General features: G+C 35.1%; 3 protein-coding genes across 3 annotated transcripts in view; 2 read left to right on the top strand and 1 right to left on the bottom strand.

Moving 5' to 3' along the window:
- Nucleotides 1–18,336, top strand: part of LOC134670228 (uncharacterized) — a 122,206-nt gene that overhangs the window by 52,468 nt on the left and 51,402 nt on the right. The window lies entirely within an intron of this gene.
- On the bottom strand, nt 1,561–16,185 carry LOC134670224 (spindle assembly abnormal protein 6 homolog). The gene is made up of 12 exons (XM_063527942.1): nt 15,977–16,185; nt 15,724–15,887; nt 15,125–15,281; nt 14,651–14,836; nt 13,347–13,504; nt 12,408–12,567; nt 12,103–12,171; nt 11,577–11,720; nt 3,730–3,937; nt 3,170–3,350; nt 1,773–1,885; nt 1,561–1,697 (listed from the first exon to the last, which is right to left on the bottom strand). Exons 1-12 carry the CDS (start codon nt 16,091–16,093, stop codon nt 1,564–1,566), a joined length of 1,791 nt encoding a protein of 596 aa, XP_063384012.1. The 5' UTR covers nt 16,094–16,185; the 3' UTR covers nt 1,561–1,563.
- LOC134669797 (LDLR chaperone boca) lies at nt 16,443–18,318 on the top strand. Its single transcript, XM_063527420.1, has 3 exons — nt 16,443–16,633; nt 16,709–16,963; nt 17,382–18,318. The coding sequence occupies exons 1-3, from the start codon at nt 16,509–16,511 to the stop codon at nt 17,554–17,556; spliced, it is 555 nt and encodes a 184-aa protein (XP_063383490.1). The 5' UTR covers nt 16,443–16,508; the 3' UTR covers nt 17,557–18,318.

Genomic DNA, 18,336 nt, shown 5'->3' on the forward strand with positions numbered 1-18,336 from the left:
TTGTCTGGAATACTAGCAACCTTGAAGGTTCCGCGTATGTATTCGTTCCTTATTTTATCTAAACGCGTTACTCCTCCAGACCAGCGAAGCATTCTCATTTCCGTAACGTGCATTTTCTGTTCGTCCACTTTTCGTGTCGGCCAGCATTCGGAGCCATAAAGAAGAGCGGGTCTCACTGCTCTCTTATACAATTCTGACATTATAAGAGTATCAACATGAAGCCAATGCCCACTACCCCGACTATACATGACGTACGCACATTATTGCCATACGTAAGCTGTTTGCAGCGACACTGTCTCAGGGTTAAATAAACTGTTGTCAGGCTTTACTGGGAAATAAAACACTTGATTTTGTTTGCGTCTTATTTATATTTCATATGTATTGGGTATTATATAATATGCATGTGTAAAACGTCAACAACTAACAGGCTAAAAGTTTAACCGAGCAGGCTAAAATATTAATTACGTGGCAACATTTCACTAAAACGCCGCCATTCAAATTTTCGGTTAGTCTCCGAATCAACAGTTTGCTCGGCTTAAATGCATTACTTACATTAGCTAACATTTAATAAATTAACTTTTATCACAATTCCGATGTCTAAAAACTTTAAAAAAAAAACGGAAGCGATATTCGACGTCGTTAGGTAATGTCGCAAATGCTGCACGTTTTGTTTCTTTCTAGCCCCCTCCAGACTATGCGCGTGAATCGCGGGCGAAGCCGCGAACGCGAGTGTGGAGTCGATTTCGCTGTCTGCAAAAATCGACTCCACACTCGCGTTCGCGGCTTCGCCCGCGATTCACGCGCATAGTCTGGAGGGGGCTTCTCGGCGACACGACATCGCTACTTTTCACTGTATGGCCATAATATATAGTTCGTCAAAGGACTGTCTCATTTCAAGCATAGGTTAGAGAGAATCATACTATCTTTGTCTTACACTAGTACTAGCACCCAAAAGAAAAGGATGAGTATAGTTTTTCTGGTTCTTACTGACTGACCAACTATAGTCACTATATCAGATAAATCTTTATTTATACAGTGGGCTATCACTGCTATTCTAGCTATTCACTAAAATCCCTCTAACTTTAAATATACAATGCCTCTTGAAACTGTCAACTTGAAAAGGTATCCCCGAAATAGGCCCACAGGCCGCACTTGCCCGTGTTTTTAGCTGTTTTTTAAGCGAATGTAGTAACAGACACTCCGATTGAAATCTCTCAAAAACTCAATATTATATAGGTGTGTTTTTTCGTATATACGACTGTTACCCATTCTCTGGTTCGGAAAAGAAGGGCCCACTGCTTTTAGCCTTCAACCTCATTTTATTTTAGGTTGGTAACCCTTTTCCTAAGGCAGGTCGGTAACTTTCGAAAAGGAGTGCCAACCCTAGTAGAAATCACCAGTTTTAGGATGCTCAAAGAGGTATAAGAACTCTCAAGGGTTAATTTTATGGGTGACTTCAAGAGCCGCAATTGTACCTCCAAAGAGTCGAGTCGGAGTTTGCCGACCCTTATTCTAAAGGGAATTGGTAGCGCTGATTTTAAACACCACATTGGAATTAAGTTTTCATGGAAAATATGCAGATACCGGTGTTGCCCGATAGGTATTTTTTCGCGAGGATTTCTTTTCCCTGTAGTCCACTTGAGGTAAACTGAATTTGTCATTTTCTTTTCCTTTTACGGACTTCTGTGATCCGCAATCTGCAAACAAAGATTTTTATTAGAAACAGGCTTTGGCTGAAAGAAAAACTTTAACAAAATGTGTAAGAAATATACCTTTAGCAGTCTTGTTTGCTTTGTCATCCGCCGGTCTTAAGTATTTCGGATCTAGGCCGATGTTGTTGCCGTTATCTTGAGTTTTTGTTAAAGGGCTTCCTTCAAATGTAGACCTAGAATAATACACTTGCTATAATACATTAGAGCGACTAAGCTTCTTTGTTATGCTCGGGACAGATACAAGATACACAAAGTTAAAAACAAATGTTTGTTGAATTTGCAATGAAAAAGCAAAATTGGTATTTGCCCATTGGAGTCCCCAACGAACAAAAGAGTAAGGTGCAGGGGGACAATTTCGACTTCGGGGTAATTTCAACTAATCGAAATAACTTCCATGTTTTACATTATTAACTAGAGTCGCACACAACACATCTTTTTCGCTATCTGGACATATATGACACTCTAGACCTAGATAGATTGCCTTGGAAGATTGGCCGGACGGGGTCGTAATTGGCGGTAGAAGGATCTCCAACTTACGTTATGCGGATGACACGACCTTATTCGCAACTAGTGCTCGTCATATGGAAGATCTGCTGCATAACATGGAAGCTACAAGCCGTGAATTTGGATTGAAAATCAATCGCACAAAAACCAAAATGATGATTGTCGACCGCGTCAATAACAACTTACCAGGGATCACACACATAGGAAATTGTGAGGTTGTCCAATCATATGTTTACCTTGGGGCGTTAATATCCAACGAAGGCGGGTGCATAGATGAAATCAAGCGGCGCATGGCGATTACTAGGTCTGCTATGGACAAAATGAAAAAGATTTGGGGTAATAGGAACATTACCAAGGCCACGAAAACCAGACTCGTTTACTGCCTAATATTCCCCATTTTCCTTTATGCGTCGGAGACATGGACCCTTCGTGAAACCGAGAAGAAGAGAGTTGACGCGTTGGAGATGTGGTGCTGGAGACGGATGCTCGGAGTATCGTTGACAGAGTTTCGTAAAAATGACTCCATATTAAAAGAACTTGGCATCAGACAGCGCCTATCAACCACAGTGGAGTCACGCATTCTGACCTTCTTCGGCCATATTTCTCGTCGTGGTAATGACTCCATAGAGCGCCTCGTAGTGCAGGGAAAGGTCGAAGGCACCAGGCCACGTGGTAGATCACCAATGAGATGGACAGACCAGATAAAGGCCGCAACTAAGTGCTCGGTTTACGAATGTACCCGGAAAGCTGCAGTCCGCGACGAATGGCGCCGTATTAGCAAGATCATCACTCATCGAGATTTACAATGATGACCACGACCACTCTGGCAAGAGTGTACCGACTAAGAAGAAGAAGAAGACCTAGATCTATATTAACCCGCAGTCGAAATTGCCCTCCTGCACCTTACCTACAAATAAAATCAAGATTAGCGAAATAGACAACTCAACACTTACAATTTTGATGTAGCATAGAAATTGATAGATTCTTCTGAGATGCCCTCGGCGAGATCGGAATTCTCATTTGGTTGAATGTGCGGCGTCGAGCTGTGCTTGGCGGCTCCATTGAATGATTTGTTTCTTACTGCACTGATTGGCTCGCAAGTGTCTTCCATTTTTTTATGCAGCCATTGGATCACTGTCAATAAAAATAGCCCAGAGATTAGTATACTTACAAAAAATGTTCCTCCAAAAAAAATCTTTCAATCGTTTCAATATTATAAATGCGTATGTAACGCTGTCCGTTACCGATTTAGATAAAATTAGGTATTTTTTGAGTTCCAGATTTGCAATAGGTACAAAATGGTTTAAGGAGATCAGCCGTTTTTAATATTTACTCATCTCTGACACATAAACAAAGATATAGTCTGCATCGATTTTAACAGCACACGCAGTGCAAGTGTTATTACGTCAAATTTTCATAGAAGTTTGACGTTTAAAATAACACTTGCTTTGCGTGTGCTATCAAAATCGTTGCAGACTTGTCTTGGTCTGACTGTAATACTCAAAATATTTACCCATATTATTATTCTTTATCATTTTTTCTTTATCCTTCAATGCCGCCTCATTTATTTCATACTTTTCTTTGAGTTTGTCCAATTCTGTTTTGAGGCTGACAATGTTCTGTTTAGTAATATTTATTTCAGACTTGAGCTCCTCAATTTCTTTGTTGTTTTTCTCTATAACTTTTTCTTGTTCTAATGCTATGGCTGTTCGACATAGTATCTGAAACGTTAATTTAAAAACAGTTCAATGTAACATAAAAGTATAATTGTCGTAAAAATAGACATATAAAATAAAATAAAAAGCCTTTTATTTCGTTGCAGATTACAAAAACACAAATTAGATTACATAAATTAGATTACTATGGATTCAAACACCAAGAACTAGATTTAATAAAAAGCTATCTTAATAACAGAAGTCAAAAAGTATACATTAATGGAACATGTTCTCGTGAAATCAATGTCAATGTTGGTGTACCGCAAGGGTCTATCTTGGGCCCAATTTTATTCTTAATTTATGTAAATGATCTACCTGAGTGCATACCTAATTACGCTATGGTTACCCTATTTGCAGACGATACACATGTTGGCTTAAAAGATACAGACCTAGCTAATCTGGAACAGAAAACGAATTTTTTTTTTCATTGTTTTTTTTTTACATAAAATTTAGTACAGATGGTATTGGTATTATTTGATACTATTTTAATTTGCAAGAACCCCTCTGCAGGTGAAGGCCTCCTCCAAAGATAGCCAGTCCTCAAAAATAGACATAGGTGGTTCTCCTTGCTCGATTTTCATACAACTTTCTTGGCACCCTAGCTCCTATTATATAGGGTTTCTTCACTTGTATATGTAATGTTTGGGTAGTATATATATTTCTGTCTTCGCTTAACGTAAAAAAATACTAGATGTTGATTAAAATTATTAAGAAAAAAGCCTTTGAATATTGGTAAAATTTTGCCTCATTGCTTGTTTGTGTGAGTGATGCTTATAGTATCGGTGTAATTCTAACATGGCGACTTCATTTGACAAGCAATCATTTTTAATTTGTCAAAGGTGTAACAGATGGCACTTTAAAACCGCAACACAGATTACCTGTGTATTTTGTTTTATTTTCACTCAATAGAGGGAGGTATATTTAATGCACAAAGCATGTTACGAGTATACCTACTCATTTAAGAATCTCCTTTCTGATATAATTTCATTCCCAGATTTAATATAACTTAATAATTATTATGATTATTACACAATAAAATACATTTATATATTTATAGAAAGGTCAGTCCAAACAATAATTCGCGTTACGGTCGTCCACCGAAAACCCTTGTGAATTCTGCTTTCGTTTCGGTAGAAATATAAATGTTCTCTGGAAAAGCCTATATTTATTGTAACAATGATTTTTAAACTAAAATACCTAGCTATATTTTTCTCAAAAATATATAGGTATGTGGAGAAAAATGTCATCTTCTTGTAAATAAACAAGATTCTATAATATCTTCTGCTTGTGCATAACAATAACATTAGTAGATGATATTTTTAGGGTTCCGTACCCAAAGGGTAAAACGGGATCCTATTACTAAGACTTCGCTGTCCGTCCGTCTGTCCGTCTGTCTGTCACCAGGCTGTATCTCACGAACCGTGATAGCTAGACAGTTGAAATTTTCACAGATGCTGTATTTCTGTTGCCGCTACAACAACAAATACTAAAAACAGAATAAAATAAAGATTTAAATGGGGCTCCCATACAACAAACGTGATTTTTGACCAAAGTTAAGCAACGTCGGGAGTGGTCAGTACTTGGATGGGTGACCGTTTTTTTTTTTGCTTTTTTTTTGTTTTTTTTGCATTATGGTACGGAACCCTTCATGCGCGAGTCCGACTCGCACTTGCCTGGTTTTTTTCAAAAATGCTGCCTTTCACCCGAGTTAAAACACTCTACTTTTCTTTTCGCATACGAGGAAAGTAAAATGCATGTGTTTTTTTAAATACATTTTTATAGTAGGTATTTTTGAGAGTAGGTATTTTCAATTAACAATTTGGCCAAAAGTATCGTTATTTATGGAATGGGGAGTCAAATATCAGAATGGAAATTGTATAAAAAATCCATTTATACCCAAATTTCAATTGCTTATTGTAAAAAGAATAATAAATTCGTACTTGGAATTGGAACCTAAACTGCTCTAGTGCAGAAACGTATCATTTCCTGCACACCTTTTACAACAACAATGACCCTCTTTCATATATTCGGTCAAATTGTGCTTTTTGAAAAACTAATTATAGCCAGCCTTTTATGAATGTAGTATGATACCTTAGGGTATGGTGCTTTACGTACACTAGCGTCCCTTCCCCTCCCCCTGACGCAACCCCCCCTTTTTGCATGAAATATGTCCCGGTTCACAGTTTTTTACATGTTTTGAGGAAAGTATAAATTTTAGGTAAAAAGTGTCAATGAAAGAAATAATCCTTAATAAATTCTTAATAAAAAAGGTCATATTCATTTTTTTTATATGATGCACCTAATTCATGTATTAGCTTGTCAAAATTCGAAATAACATAGTTTTTACTTAGGGTTCGAAATTCATTTATTATACACGGTGTAACATGAGGAAACCGAATAATTTTAACAGCGTATTCCTGATCACATTTAGAGACAAAAATGTCCTATAAACTTTTTGAAATTCGCCTAGTTTCAGAGTTAATCAATCAATCAATCAAATTTTATTTCAGGCAAAAAATATACCCATACAAAAATATTAAAATAAAATAATTACAATTAAAAATATTATCATATTAAAATTAAAAATACATGTCAACAAATTACATTAAAATTAAATTAAAATCTACATATTTACATTAAATTATAAACTGTGCCTCTGGATCCCATATGTAGGTCATTCCAGTGCCTCCAGAGTGAACCAGCAGGATCTCCAGGAATGAGCTGAAGCAGACTGTTGGAACTGTCACGTACTCTGCGCATTAGGGAGGCGGTGCGTTTACGGATTATCGCAATGAACGCGTCCACTCTAGCCTCCGCAAACATCCAATACCAATTTAAAAAAAAACAAGTCTATTGTTACATAGTTCAAAACGCCTTTTTGATGGCGATGTTGCTACTATGGGATTTAAGTCTAAATATCCTTATTGATATGTCAAAAAGTGACAAGTAACACTTTGCAAAAACTAAGTTTTACGAAAAAAAAAAACATTTTAAGTGACAAGTTTAAAAAAAAAAAATATATATATAGGTATACATATACTGCATAATCTGAAACTACACACAGCAGAAAACACACGAACACACACACACACACACACACACACACACGCGAGAGTATTCCTTGTATAAACTTAGCTTTAATTACTTACTTATAAGTCATGTACTTAAGATTCAAAATTGTTAACCCTATGTGGAAGAGCGGTTGTCTCTTAATACAGGTATCTCGAATACTTAAAAAGAGGCACCAGCATGAATACTGAAATGTTACTTTATGTTACTGAATACACTTTATTTATTATTATTATTTATTATTATTATTTATCTTTATTTATTTTTCTTCTTAAGTTAGGTTAATTATAATATGAATATAAAAGTAAAATATAAAAACACTTACAAAACAATAAAAAAAATTATAAACACATTATAAAAAACCTAACCTAGGGTGCCGCCGGCAGCGGGGCAGGGCCCAAGCTGCCGGTGGTCAGGGCCGCAGAGTGAGGAACCGACGTACTATACGCGCCGTGTCCAAAATTACCGCCTTCTGCATCTGACCCTTGATCCAACCACCTAGCGAGAGTCTCTCTAGGTGTTGGTCGAGACTCTTCGCTATGAGACCGTTCGCTGACACGACTATAGGAACAATGATCGTCGAGTCAACATCCCACATGGCGGTTATCTCGTGAGCTAAGTCTAGGTACTTGCTGGATTTGTCCTTCTCGGCCTTCACGAGATTCTCATCATGGGGGATGGTGACGTCGACGAGCACGGCCCGGCGCTGCGATCGATCTATCAGCACGATGTCAGGCTTATTGGCTACAATAGTCCTGTCAGTGATGATAGATCGATCCCAATAGAGCGTGGCACGACCATTTTCGAGAACTGGCGCAGGTGAGTACTTGTAGTATTATTATTATTATTAGTTTACCAATAGCATTTAATTTTTATGTACAAATTCATTCATAAAATTAAAAAAAACCAAACAATATTTTTTTTTGGCGATATTGACCTAAACACATATTACATATTACATTTTAGGATAAAAGTGTCAATGAAAGAAATAGTTCCTTATTAAATTCTTAGTAAAAAAAGTTATATTCATTTTATAACACTTATTATACAAGGTGTCCTCAAGAAATGCGAAAGATTTTATTTCTGAGGTCAAAAGAAGGAAAAAATGTATGTATGAGTTTAGGTCAATTTAGCCGAAAACAATTTTTTTTATTGTTTTTAGGGTTCCGTACCTCAAAAGGAAAAAACGGAACCCTTATAGGATCACTCGTGCGTCTGTCTGTCTGTCCGTCTGTCACAGCCGATTTTCTCCGGAACTACTGGACCAATCAAGTTGAAATCTGATACACATATGTAAGTTTGTAAACAAATGAATTTTAAACATGGGGGCCACTTTTGGGGGGTAAATGAAAAAATTCAAAAATAAAAAAATTCTAACTATATCATGTTACATATCAAATGAAAGAGCTTATTGTAAGGATCTTAAATATATATTTTTTATAATTTTCAAATAAACAGTTTAGAAGTTATTCAAGAAAATAGGCAAAAAATTACTATCCCCCCCCCCCTTTCTCTCCGAAACTACTAGGTTTAAAATTTTGAAAAAATACATAAAATAGGTCTATACCTATAGATGACAGGAAAACCTATTAGAAATCTACAGTCAAGCGTGAGTCGGATTTAATTACAGTTTTTGATCCGACTCCTACGGATTTTTTAAAGATTTCACTCACGTTTCGCATAAATAATGTTTAGTTTTAAGTTTATAAAATACATATGTATGTTAGTCTGTAAGGTATTTGTAATATGGGCCTTGTTCCCTGAATTAAATATCTAAATAAATAAAATAAAAATACATTGTTAAAAATTGTGTAATATACGGAACCCTTGGAACGCGAGTCCGACTCGCACTTGGCCGCTTTTTTTTTAATTTTTTGAATATATATGTATGTACATAAAAAGTAAATGTTATTGGTAAACTTGTCAGTTAACATGGATTTTTACTTTTTTTTCGTAAAACATAGTTTTTGCAACGTGTTACTTAATTGTCACTTTTTGACATATCAATAAGGATATTTAGACTAAATCCCATAGTAACAACATCGCCATCAAAAAGGCGTTTCGAACTATGTAACAATAGAAACTTGTTTTTTTTTTAATTGGTATTAACTCTGAAGCTAGCCGCATTTCAAAAAAGTTTATAGGACATTTTTGTATCTAAATATGATCAGGAATACGCTGTCAAAATTATTCGGTTTCCTCGTGTTACACCGTGTATAATAAATGAGTTTCGAATCCTAAGTAAAAACTATGTTATTTCGAATTTTAACAAGCTAATACATGAATATGGTGCATCATGTAAAAAAATGAATATGACCATTTTTATTAAGAATTTATTAAGGATTATTTCTTTCATTGACACTTTTTTCCTAAAATATATACTTTCCTCAAAAAATGTACAAAACTGTGAACCGGGACATATTTCATGCAAAAAGGGGGGGTTGCGTCAGGGGGAGGGGAAGGGACGCTAGTGTGCGTAAAGCACCATACCCTAAGGTATCATACTACATTCATAAAAGGCTGGCTATAATTAGTTTATCTTCCCCATACATTAGAACACAATTTAACCGAATCAAAACGGATATTTCTTGTTTTCTTTGCATTAGCATTTTTCTCTCGATAATTTAATCAATTTGCAACATAAGTAGAAGAATCCTCATATATCCATAAATATCAAAATATAAAACGTGCGACGTTGCCAAATGGTTTAGAGTACAACATGCTCGCAACGTTTGGATTTCAATAAGTCGACAATGAAAAATTATATTTCAAATCAATTCAAACTTGATATTTTTGACAGTAATGGGTTACTTAAATAAGAAGGCATTTTTCGCCCGGGTCTACTATGGTCAAATGGTCTAGTGGCTTTTAGCTATTGAGTATAAGTCTAACAAGTTGAACAGTATGACAGGGTTCAAACCACGAACAAAGATTTCTTTTTGTATTTATTTATTTATTTTATTTCATCTTTTTGGTAATTTTATATGCCTTATTTTAAAAGTTATTTTAAGTAAATGTGTTGTATTTGATTATTTCATGTAGGTATATCATTTCAAGAAAATTTTGGAATCTTTTATTTTATACCTGGTCAAGCAAATCTTGTCAGTAAAAAAAGGCGCGAAATCCAAATGTTCTATGAACGATATCCCTTCGCGCCCACATTTTTCAAATTTGCCGCCTTTGTCTACTGACAAGATCTGCTTGACCAGCTATACTTCGTCGATAGTTGACTTCTTATGTACCTATTCTGCGATCCTAATTAGCCTCATGCATGACTTTTTTTAAATTATTTTAATCATTATTTATATCCTTTGAAAACCGGAAAATAAAAATACTTTTATTATAAATCTTCCCATATTATTAAAAAATAATTAAAATACTGAAAATGTTTTACTCACGTAAGTTTAGTTTCGAAGAATAACATACGCTTAAAATAATTCAAAAGAGAATGCTAAAATTATAAAATAAAAAAAAATTGGCATTGTCGGGGTTTGAACCATGTATCTTAGCTACAATCTGATTTTTTTCAAAATAGAGGATACGGGTGCCACGAGCACATGACAGTTGATGGTCGAAAACATTAGTTGCTTCTGAATGCCTTGTAATTCTTAATCGTTGCTCAAACTAGAATTTATTATTTAATTTCCAATCTTTTTTCAACAATAAACATTTCATCCGCTGCGCCCTCTAGGTTACTTTACTGTAACATTACGAATCTGCTGACATTTGACACTGACTTTAAGGTGACTTTAAGTACGTAAGTGTGCGTGAATGCAAGAAATTGCAATATTTTGCAGTTGGATTCCGGTAATAACGAAATGAGACAATGTTGAGTTGAACATGTCTCGATTTCGATGTAGTATTTTTTATAGTTTTCGCACATATCAACACATCTTATGAAACTTTGTATTTTGGGAGAAATAGTGAAAATCCACAATTCGTGCACAGTGACGCCATCTTTTGGCTGATAATCGGCATCCCATCCCTAGACATCCACCTTAAACTGGGAAACAGATTTAACCCATCTGTACATGTCTTGACAGAGCCATCTATTGAAGTTATGTTTACACAGGTACAAAGTTTTGTATGCACGCATGTCTTCTTAAGAGCCCTTCAACGTGCACACTAGCGCCACTGCTAAATAATCGTGATTATTTAAATTTAACGACAGGTATTTAAAAATGGGGGCCGCTACGGACTGTATTGTGTATTTAAGTACCTTTTGAATACATCAAACTAGTTTTTATGTTGCTGGATTCGTCGATCTAGGAACTCAAAACAAAAACGGCCGTTTTTACTTTGGACGTATAGATTGACAAATCCAGCAACATAAAAACTAGTTAGATGTATTCAAAAGGTACTTAAATACACAATACAGTCCGTAGCGGCTTCCTTTTTTAAATATCTTTCGTGAAATTTTAATAATCACGATAATTTAGTAGTGGCGCTAGTGTGCACGTTGAAGGGCTCTTAACACTTAGCATGTCTATCAGTTAAATGCTCAGAAATGATATTTAATAATTCACAATATTTAATATTCCAGTGGTACTATAAAAAACGATGAATATTAATTTACCTTTTCTTTCATTTCAATGATATCATTGTTTTGTTTCGAAATTATTTGGTTGGCCTTCAGCAGTTGTTCTGAAGTTGAATTTGCAGCTTCATTGTTTCTATTCGCCAGTGATTCACTTAGAGCTAGTCTTTCTTCTAAATTTATCTGAAAAACGAAATTCAAAATCATTTTTACATTAATTTGAGACCTCTTCTCAAAAGGTTTGGTCTGTTGGGGCGAATTTAAAAATAGTGTAGGCAATATGATTGAATATTTTCTTTTGTTTCTATTGAAAATGGTTTAAATTACATTGAAGTGATTAATACTATGGGTAGAGTCAGACCGGGAAAAGTCTGCAGCGATTTTGATGGCATACGCAGTGCAAGTGTTATTTTATACGTCATAATTTCACAGAAGTTTGACGTTTGGGATAACGCTTGCACTGCGAGTGCTATCAAGGTCTATGCAGACTTTTCATGCTTAGACTCTAGGACTGTGGGCCTTAGACATATAGGTTATCACATCTCATACCTTCAAAGGTTCTTACCTTTTCTTTTTTAACTACATGTAAAGAGTTTTTCAGCTCTGCAACAAGATCAGCATTCTCTTTACCAATCTAAAACAAAGATAGCACTAACAACACATATCAAAATAGTTTGTGTCACACATTATATTACATGTAATAATATTCAAAGGATTTTAAATATATTTTAATGGCGTTCATAAACGCGTCTGAATCAGCCAAATTATTTGTCTTTATCTGTCATTTTGACTTATGTATTTGTAAGAAAGGGATAAAACATAATTTAAATCAGGCCCGTAAAGTTTTATGAAAGGGGGTAATTTGTTTACCTTTTCTAAGTAGGTACACCTCGTGTTCAAGTTGCTAATTTGCTTTTCTTTTTCAGTAATTTCTCTGTCTAAGCTTGCATTTTTTGCCTTTAATGTAGCCACTTCTATGTGTGACTTTTGAACCTCTCCCTCTAACAGCATTAACCTTTGAGATTTTTCACTGAAATAAAACAAATAATTATTTATTAATCTTATAAATTAAACTTTACAGAAATAAAATAATTATTAACAGTCAATACAAAGAGTTAGGTTCGTTAGACCAGTGGTTCTTAATCCTTCATGGAAAAAGGACCACTCAACATAATTTACATAATTGACCACCTACTGTTTGAATGGTAATACCCTCGGAGTAATTAACAATGGAGCCGCCATTAACAGGCATTCCCCTCTGTCGAAAATAGGCGGCCAATGGTCAACCACATGTCAACCATATGTATGGACTGACGTTTATCTGACATGACGTACCTATACATTTGATGTGCCCCTCCCCCGCAAAAAACGGCAGACTATTTTGTACCGAAAATTTTAGACATGGCGTCTCCATTGGTTATATCCTCTAAGGTAATACCTATACCTAATTAACTCAACAAACGTTTGTTCTGTTTATAAATTTGTGGACCACAGGTTAAGAACCACTGAGCTACACTAATAAAGGTAGGTATGTATGTCGGCAACAGATACAGACTTATAAATATGCAAGAGTTACTATATAACTACTACTACTAATTATAAGTATTCAAGTTTCAGATGAAAGGAACACCTGGCATTCATTATCTCTATAGTTGGACGTCATTCGGAAGATTGAGAGTCACTTCTGGATGAGACATGCTCAGGACCGGGACAAGTAGCAAAGAGAGCCCTATGCTCAGCAGTGGGCGGTGGGCGATAATAAGGCTGTTGTGATAAAGATGACGATTAAAGTGATTTTAAAATACTCACCTCAATTGGCTGTCCAAGTGTCCTATTTTATCTTTTAACTGCTGGCATATTGTATTTAGCTCGTCTATTTGTCTGTTTTTTCTGTTTAAGGCTTCTTCTGAACTTGCAAGCTGAGCTTTTGCATTAATTTCTGCATTCTTCTGCCACTGTTGTCTTTCCTAGAACATGATTGGGTTTTAATACTCTAAACTGAAATTGTGAACTAATAATATTTTACCATAATAACACAATGTGTAAAATAATCTAAATATTAATTATTACTTGAAAACCTATCTTGCAAAGAGTCAATCCAAATCATGGACTATCCCAATCCATAGTAATACAGTGAAACCTGGATAAGTGAGATCTGAAGGGACAAGCAAATTTGTCTCACTTAAAGAGGTTTTCCACTTACCCAGGTTCCCAGTTAGCCAGGTACAAATAAATTTCTGTCTCATTTACAGAGGGTCCCATTAATAGAGGTGAGAATAGAGGATATATCTCAGTTATAGAGGTGGTTAATAAGATATTTTGTAATTATCTTTAAATGTTTAGGTAAAATAATCCTTGTCCCTAAATATTTTTTAAGTCTGTTTAAATATTTCGTTGAATTTTGAATGATTTTCCAAAGGATAGATTTTTTCAATTAAATTTGATACGGACTTCATTGCGTCTTAGAAATTTATTAAATGAAAATTGGTTTATTCTTGTTCCTTGTCAAGATTTCAGCTTTCGTTTCTATAGTTTTAACTACATAAAGTAACTAAAGAAGTCGTTTAGACACAATTAAGCAAAAGCGGAATTTGTGGATAGACTAAGAGTTAGTAAGAATACGGAAATAGATCAATAAAGTCCAAGTTAGAGAGGTCATAGATTGACGTTATCTCAGATACAGAGGTGATTCAAATAAAATTCTAAAAAAACAATTAGGAAAATGTAATGTTATAAATATAGTCTCAGTAAAAGAGGTAAAATACACTCTCTGTCTCAGTTATAGAGGTAAATGTGACTATAAAATCACAACAACTAATCCCAGTTATAGAGTTTCGTTTTATCTCACTAACAGAGGTAATTCAGTGCTAAAGTGTCGGGACCGCACCATGAGTCCCAGCTATAGAGGTTTCTCACTTATCCAGGTCCCACTTAACCAGGTTTCACTGTATTATAAATGCAAATTTAAGTCTGTTACCTCTTTATGCTTAAACCGCTGAACTGATTTAGATGAAATTTGGTAAGAAATAAGATTTTTTCACATAAATCATCATTCTACATAGGCTGTCTCAGGCAGAAGCTAAAAATGCACTGAATTGGTCATATTATACTACCTGGGCTGTCCTTTCTCTCTCCTGTTTCAATGCTTCTTGAAACTCACTCTCACTCTTTCTCCTCTCGTCTTTTAATTCAGCCAAGTTGTTGGTCAACTCTTGAATCTTCTGCTCCATTTTGATGCACTTCTCCTTCCACATCACTTCACAGCTAGTTGCTGAACTTTTACAAGACGCCAATGTATTCTGAAAACATTAATAAAATATTTGTATAAAAATGTTTTTAATGTCATCTTACTCATCTTAGCATAAATCCTGGTTACATTTTCAGTTGCTGCTTCAGAGCCCAGGTTTGATTTTATAGGGAGTTTTAAATCATTTCTTGGGGGATAAAACAAAAATGAATTAAGACTGTGGAAAGATTGTGAAGTAAATTTTTCGAAACTGTCCACTGTAAAGTGACTATAAAAAGTACATACAGGACAAGACTAATAAAATAAATAGTCTTACAGAAGTAGATAAGATGTGAGCTACCTTTAAATTATTGATAGTGTCTGCCATATGTTGCTTTATGTCTGCGTCCGTAGCTGGCCCTGTCTTCAATGACAAATGAACTAAACGCCTAAACTCATTGTGCTCTACAATTTCAAAATAAAATTGCACTGGATTTGTTTGTTGTACGATCAGGAACCTGTAAGATAAAAATACAAATTAATTGCATCATACAAATTCAAACAGAAAAAGAAAATCTGGAGATACATATTAAAAAAAAAATCACTTTGTCACTATGGGCCTTGCTACATATAAGTTTCGGAGGCGTATGCTATATTGTACGCAGTCGAATGCTGACAGTGATCCTGCGGCGCTCCTCTACAAGGCGGAGTTGGCATTCGTTGGTGGTTTTAGACGGTAGTCCTAATACTGGTTAGTCCGTCATCGCTCCTGGTTCCCCCGGGCCAGGTGGCATGCGTAAACGCATTTCCCCAACGTTAAAAAAAAAAAAAAAGGCGTATGCTATATTATGTACCAAATATGTGGTACATAATATATAGCAACCAAAGCCTTGACGAATGTCGAGATACAATATGCAATCAAATGAAATCAGATTATAATATCAAATAAATTTAGCGTACATATTGTTGGATGCACATTGTTGAAGGAGTCTAACGAGCTGCGAGGGGAAATTATCGAAATCTATCAACAGGCCTTGCTGCTTCTTCAGATCTTCGTAGTCGCACCGCGAAACATTGAGAATACATAAAAAAGTAGGGTCTTCCTCGTCGGAAAGAGATATTCGCTGTAACAAAACAACAGTTTTAAGATCTACATACAAATATATCATACATTGATCAAGAATATGTAGATTTGATGAAATAATATACTAACCAAGCTGTCACTGCCGAAAATCTTCATGATAGTAACAGTAACATCTCTCTTACTGTCTTCAAATCCTCGTTTAAAAGTAATATAGTACTTCCCTTTATGGAATGTCTTACATTCCATTTTAAAACACCAAAAGCAAGAATGTAGTACAAAGTTATATTGAAATAAACAAAATAAACGGCCGTGTTTGAAATTTGTTTTGTTGTCAATTCCGTTCGTACTGTCATTCTTTTTTTTCTAGACATAGAGACCTACAGATAAAGTATACTAGTGTTTAACGTATGCGCCAAGTAAAACGAGACGACAAAACTTCGCCAAGTTTTTACTAGACATACAGTTTGACCACCATTACACAAAAAATATTAGAAGATATTTTTCTTATGGCAACTATTTTTTGAAAAGTTTTGACATTTAATTTTTCATTCACCCATTCATTCATCTATTTGTACTTAACTACTTACGTGTTGTTTAGCAGGCTCTTGCCGCCTACTATTACTTAGTATAGTTAGTATTTTTTTTTAAATCGTGTGTAATAATGGCTAAACTACTATGTATATTACTAGCAATATGCATATCTGGTGTTATTTCTAAAAAAGCCGAAAAGAAACCAGAATGGGCTAAGAAAGATATAACAGATTTTACTGAAGCTGACATGGAAAGGTACCTATTGCATTTATTTTCGAAATTCCTGACATGATCAGGGCCTAACAATATTATTTTTATTTTCCGTTACAGATTGCTAGATCAATGGGAAGAAGATGAAGAGCCGCTCCCTGAAGATGAATTGCCAGAACACCTTAGAAAGCCACCGGCAATAGACATAACCAAAATGGATATGTCGAATCCAGAAGCAGTGTTGGAAGCCACTAAGAAAGGGCAGACGGTAATGATGTTTGTTACGGTGGCTAATAACCCCTCAAGAGCGCGTACAGACGAATTGACCAAAATATGGCAAACAGGTCTCTGGAGTAACCATATACAGGCAGAGAGGTGAGTATACAAACTACATTTGACCAAATTAACACTTGTTTTTCCTAATTTTGGTGGGTCAACTCTGTCAGCCATACCCAAACTACATATTGACTTATATAGAATTTGGGTTTGTTCACAGGAATGACATTTAAACTGTGTTAACCAAACCATAATGTATTCTTCGGGGTCCCTTTGCTTCCCATAAAGTATTGTTTGTCATATTATCGTTAGTCATAAAACTGAAACCGTTAACTTTTCAGGATTTTCGTAAGGTTATTCTATAGATGGGTTAGGTTAGGTTTGTTTTATGGCAATCCTGAGAAGTTACGAGTTTCTGAGAAAAACCAATTATGACTAACGAAAATTCGGACAAACAATACACTATGACTTAAAAGTATTTGGGAAACAATAGAGACCCGTATACTTCTCCTTTTAGGTACCTAATCGCTGATGACAGAGCCATTTTCATGTTTAAGGATGGCTCTCAGGCATGGACGGCTAAGAAATATCTCTTGGAACAAGAAGAATTGAAAGACGTGCAATTGGAGAGCCAAACATATCAGGGCACCAAGGCTGATGTCAGAAATACTGCACTGAGGGATGAATTATAAGATGACTAGGTTTCCATCATAAGGGTGCATTTATACTGAATCAACCATTGACAGACAGACAAAATTCAGTAGTTGTTGCTGTGCAAACATGCATATACCAATCTCTGGGTGCAGGGAATGTGCAAATAAGACTTTTCTTGCTTATCAAACTGGAAAACCTCAATTGCAAGATTTAACAAACTTCTAAAGACTAGAAGCATTTGTAAACTTTATGAAGAGATGTATTTACTTTAAAATATATATGTAGATATGTGTATTATATTTGCATGAATATTTCTTTGTGTCAATAACATTTAACCTTTTGGATTGATATTTACCCACCAATATCAACAAGAGATTAAAAAATCCATTTGCATGTGTAGTAATGTCAACCTTTTTGCATTTAAATAAGGTTCAATATTGTATTTATCATGTGGCATTTGAGTTATACTGAAATAAATGCAGAGCTCAAAAAGTTAATCCTTTTCCAGGTTGTACCAATCTAGAAGGGTTTTCAAACTAATCGAAATATATTCCAAATAATTACGTATTGGCGATTCATTTGAAGACAAATCACATTTCCCCATAAACCAATCTAATTTGAATCGTAAATTGGATTGCTAAGGTTGAACTTAAATTGACACGTGGTTGATAAATCGTACTATGCCTGGAAGAGGGTTAAACACCCACCTTTAAAATAAGTAAAACTAAATGTAGAACAATTATTGATCTGTATATGAATGAACTGAGATTGTTATTTAAGAATAAATATTATATTTTCTAGTACTGTTTTTTATAATC

Source organism: Cydia fagiglandana, chromosome 13, assembly GCF_963556715.1.
Source record: "Cydia fagiglandana chromosome 13, ilCydFagi1.1, whole genome shotgun sequence".
In the NCBI taxonomy this organism is placed as follows: Eukaryota; Metazoa; Arthropoda; class Insecta; order Lepidoptera; family Tortricidae; genus Cydia; species Cydia fagiglandana.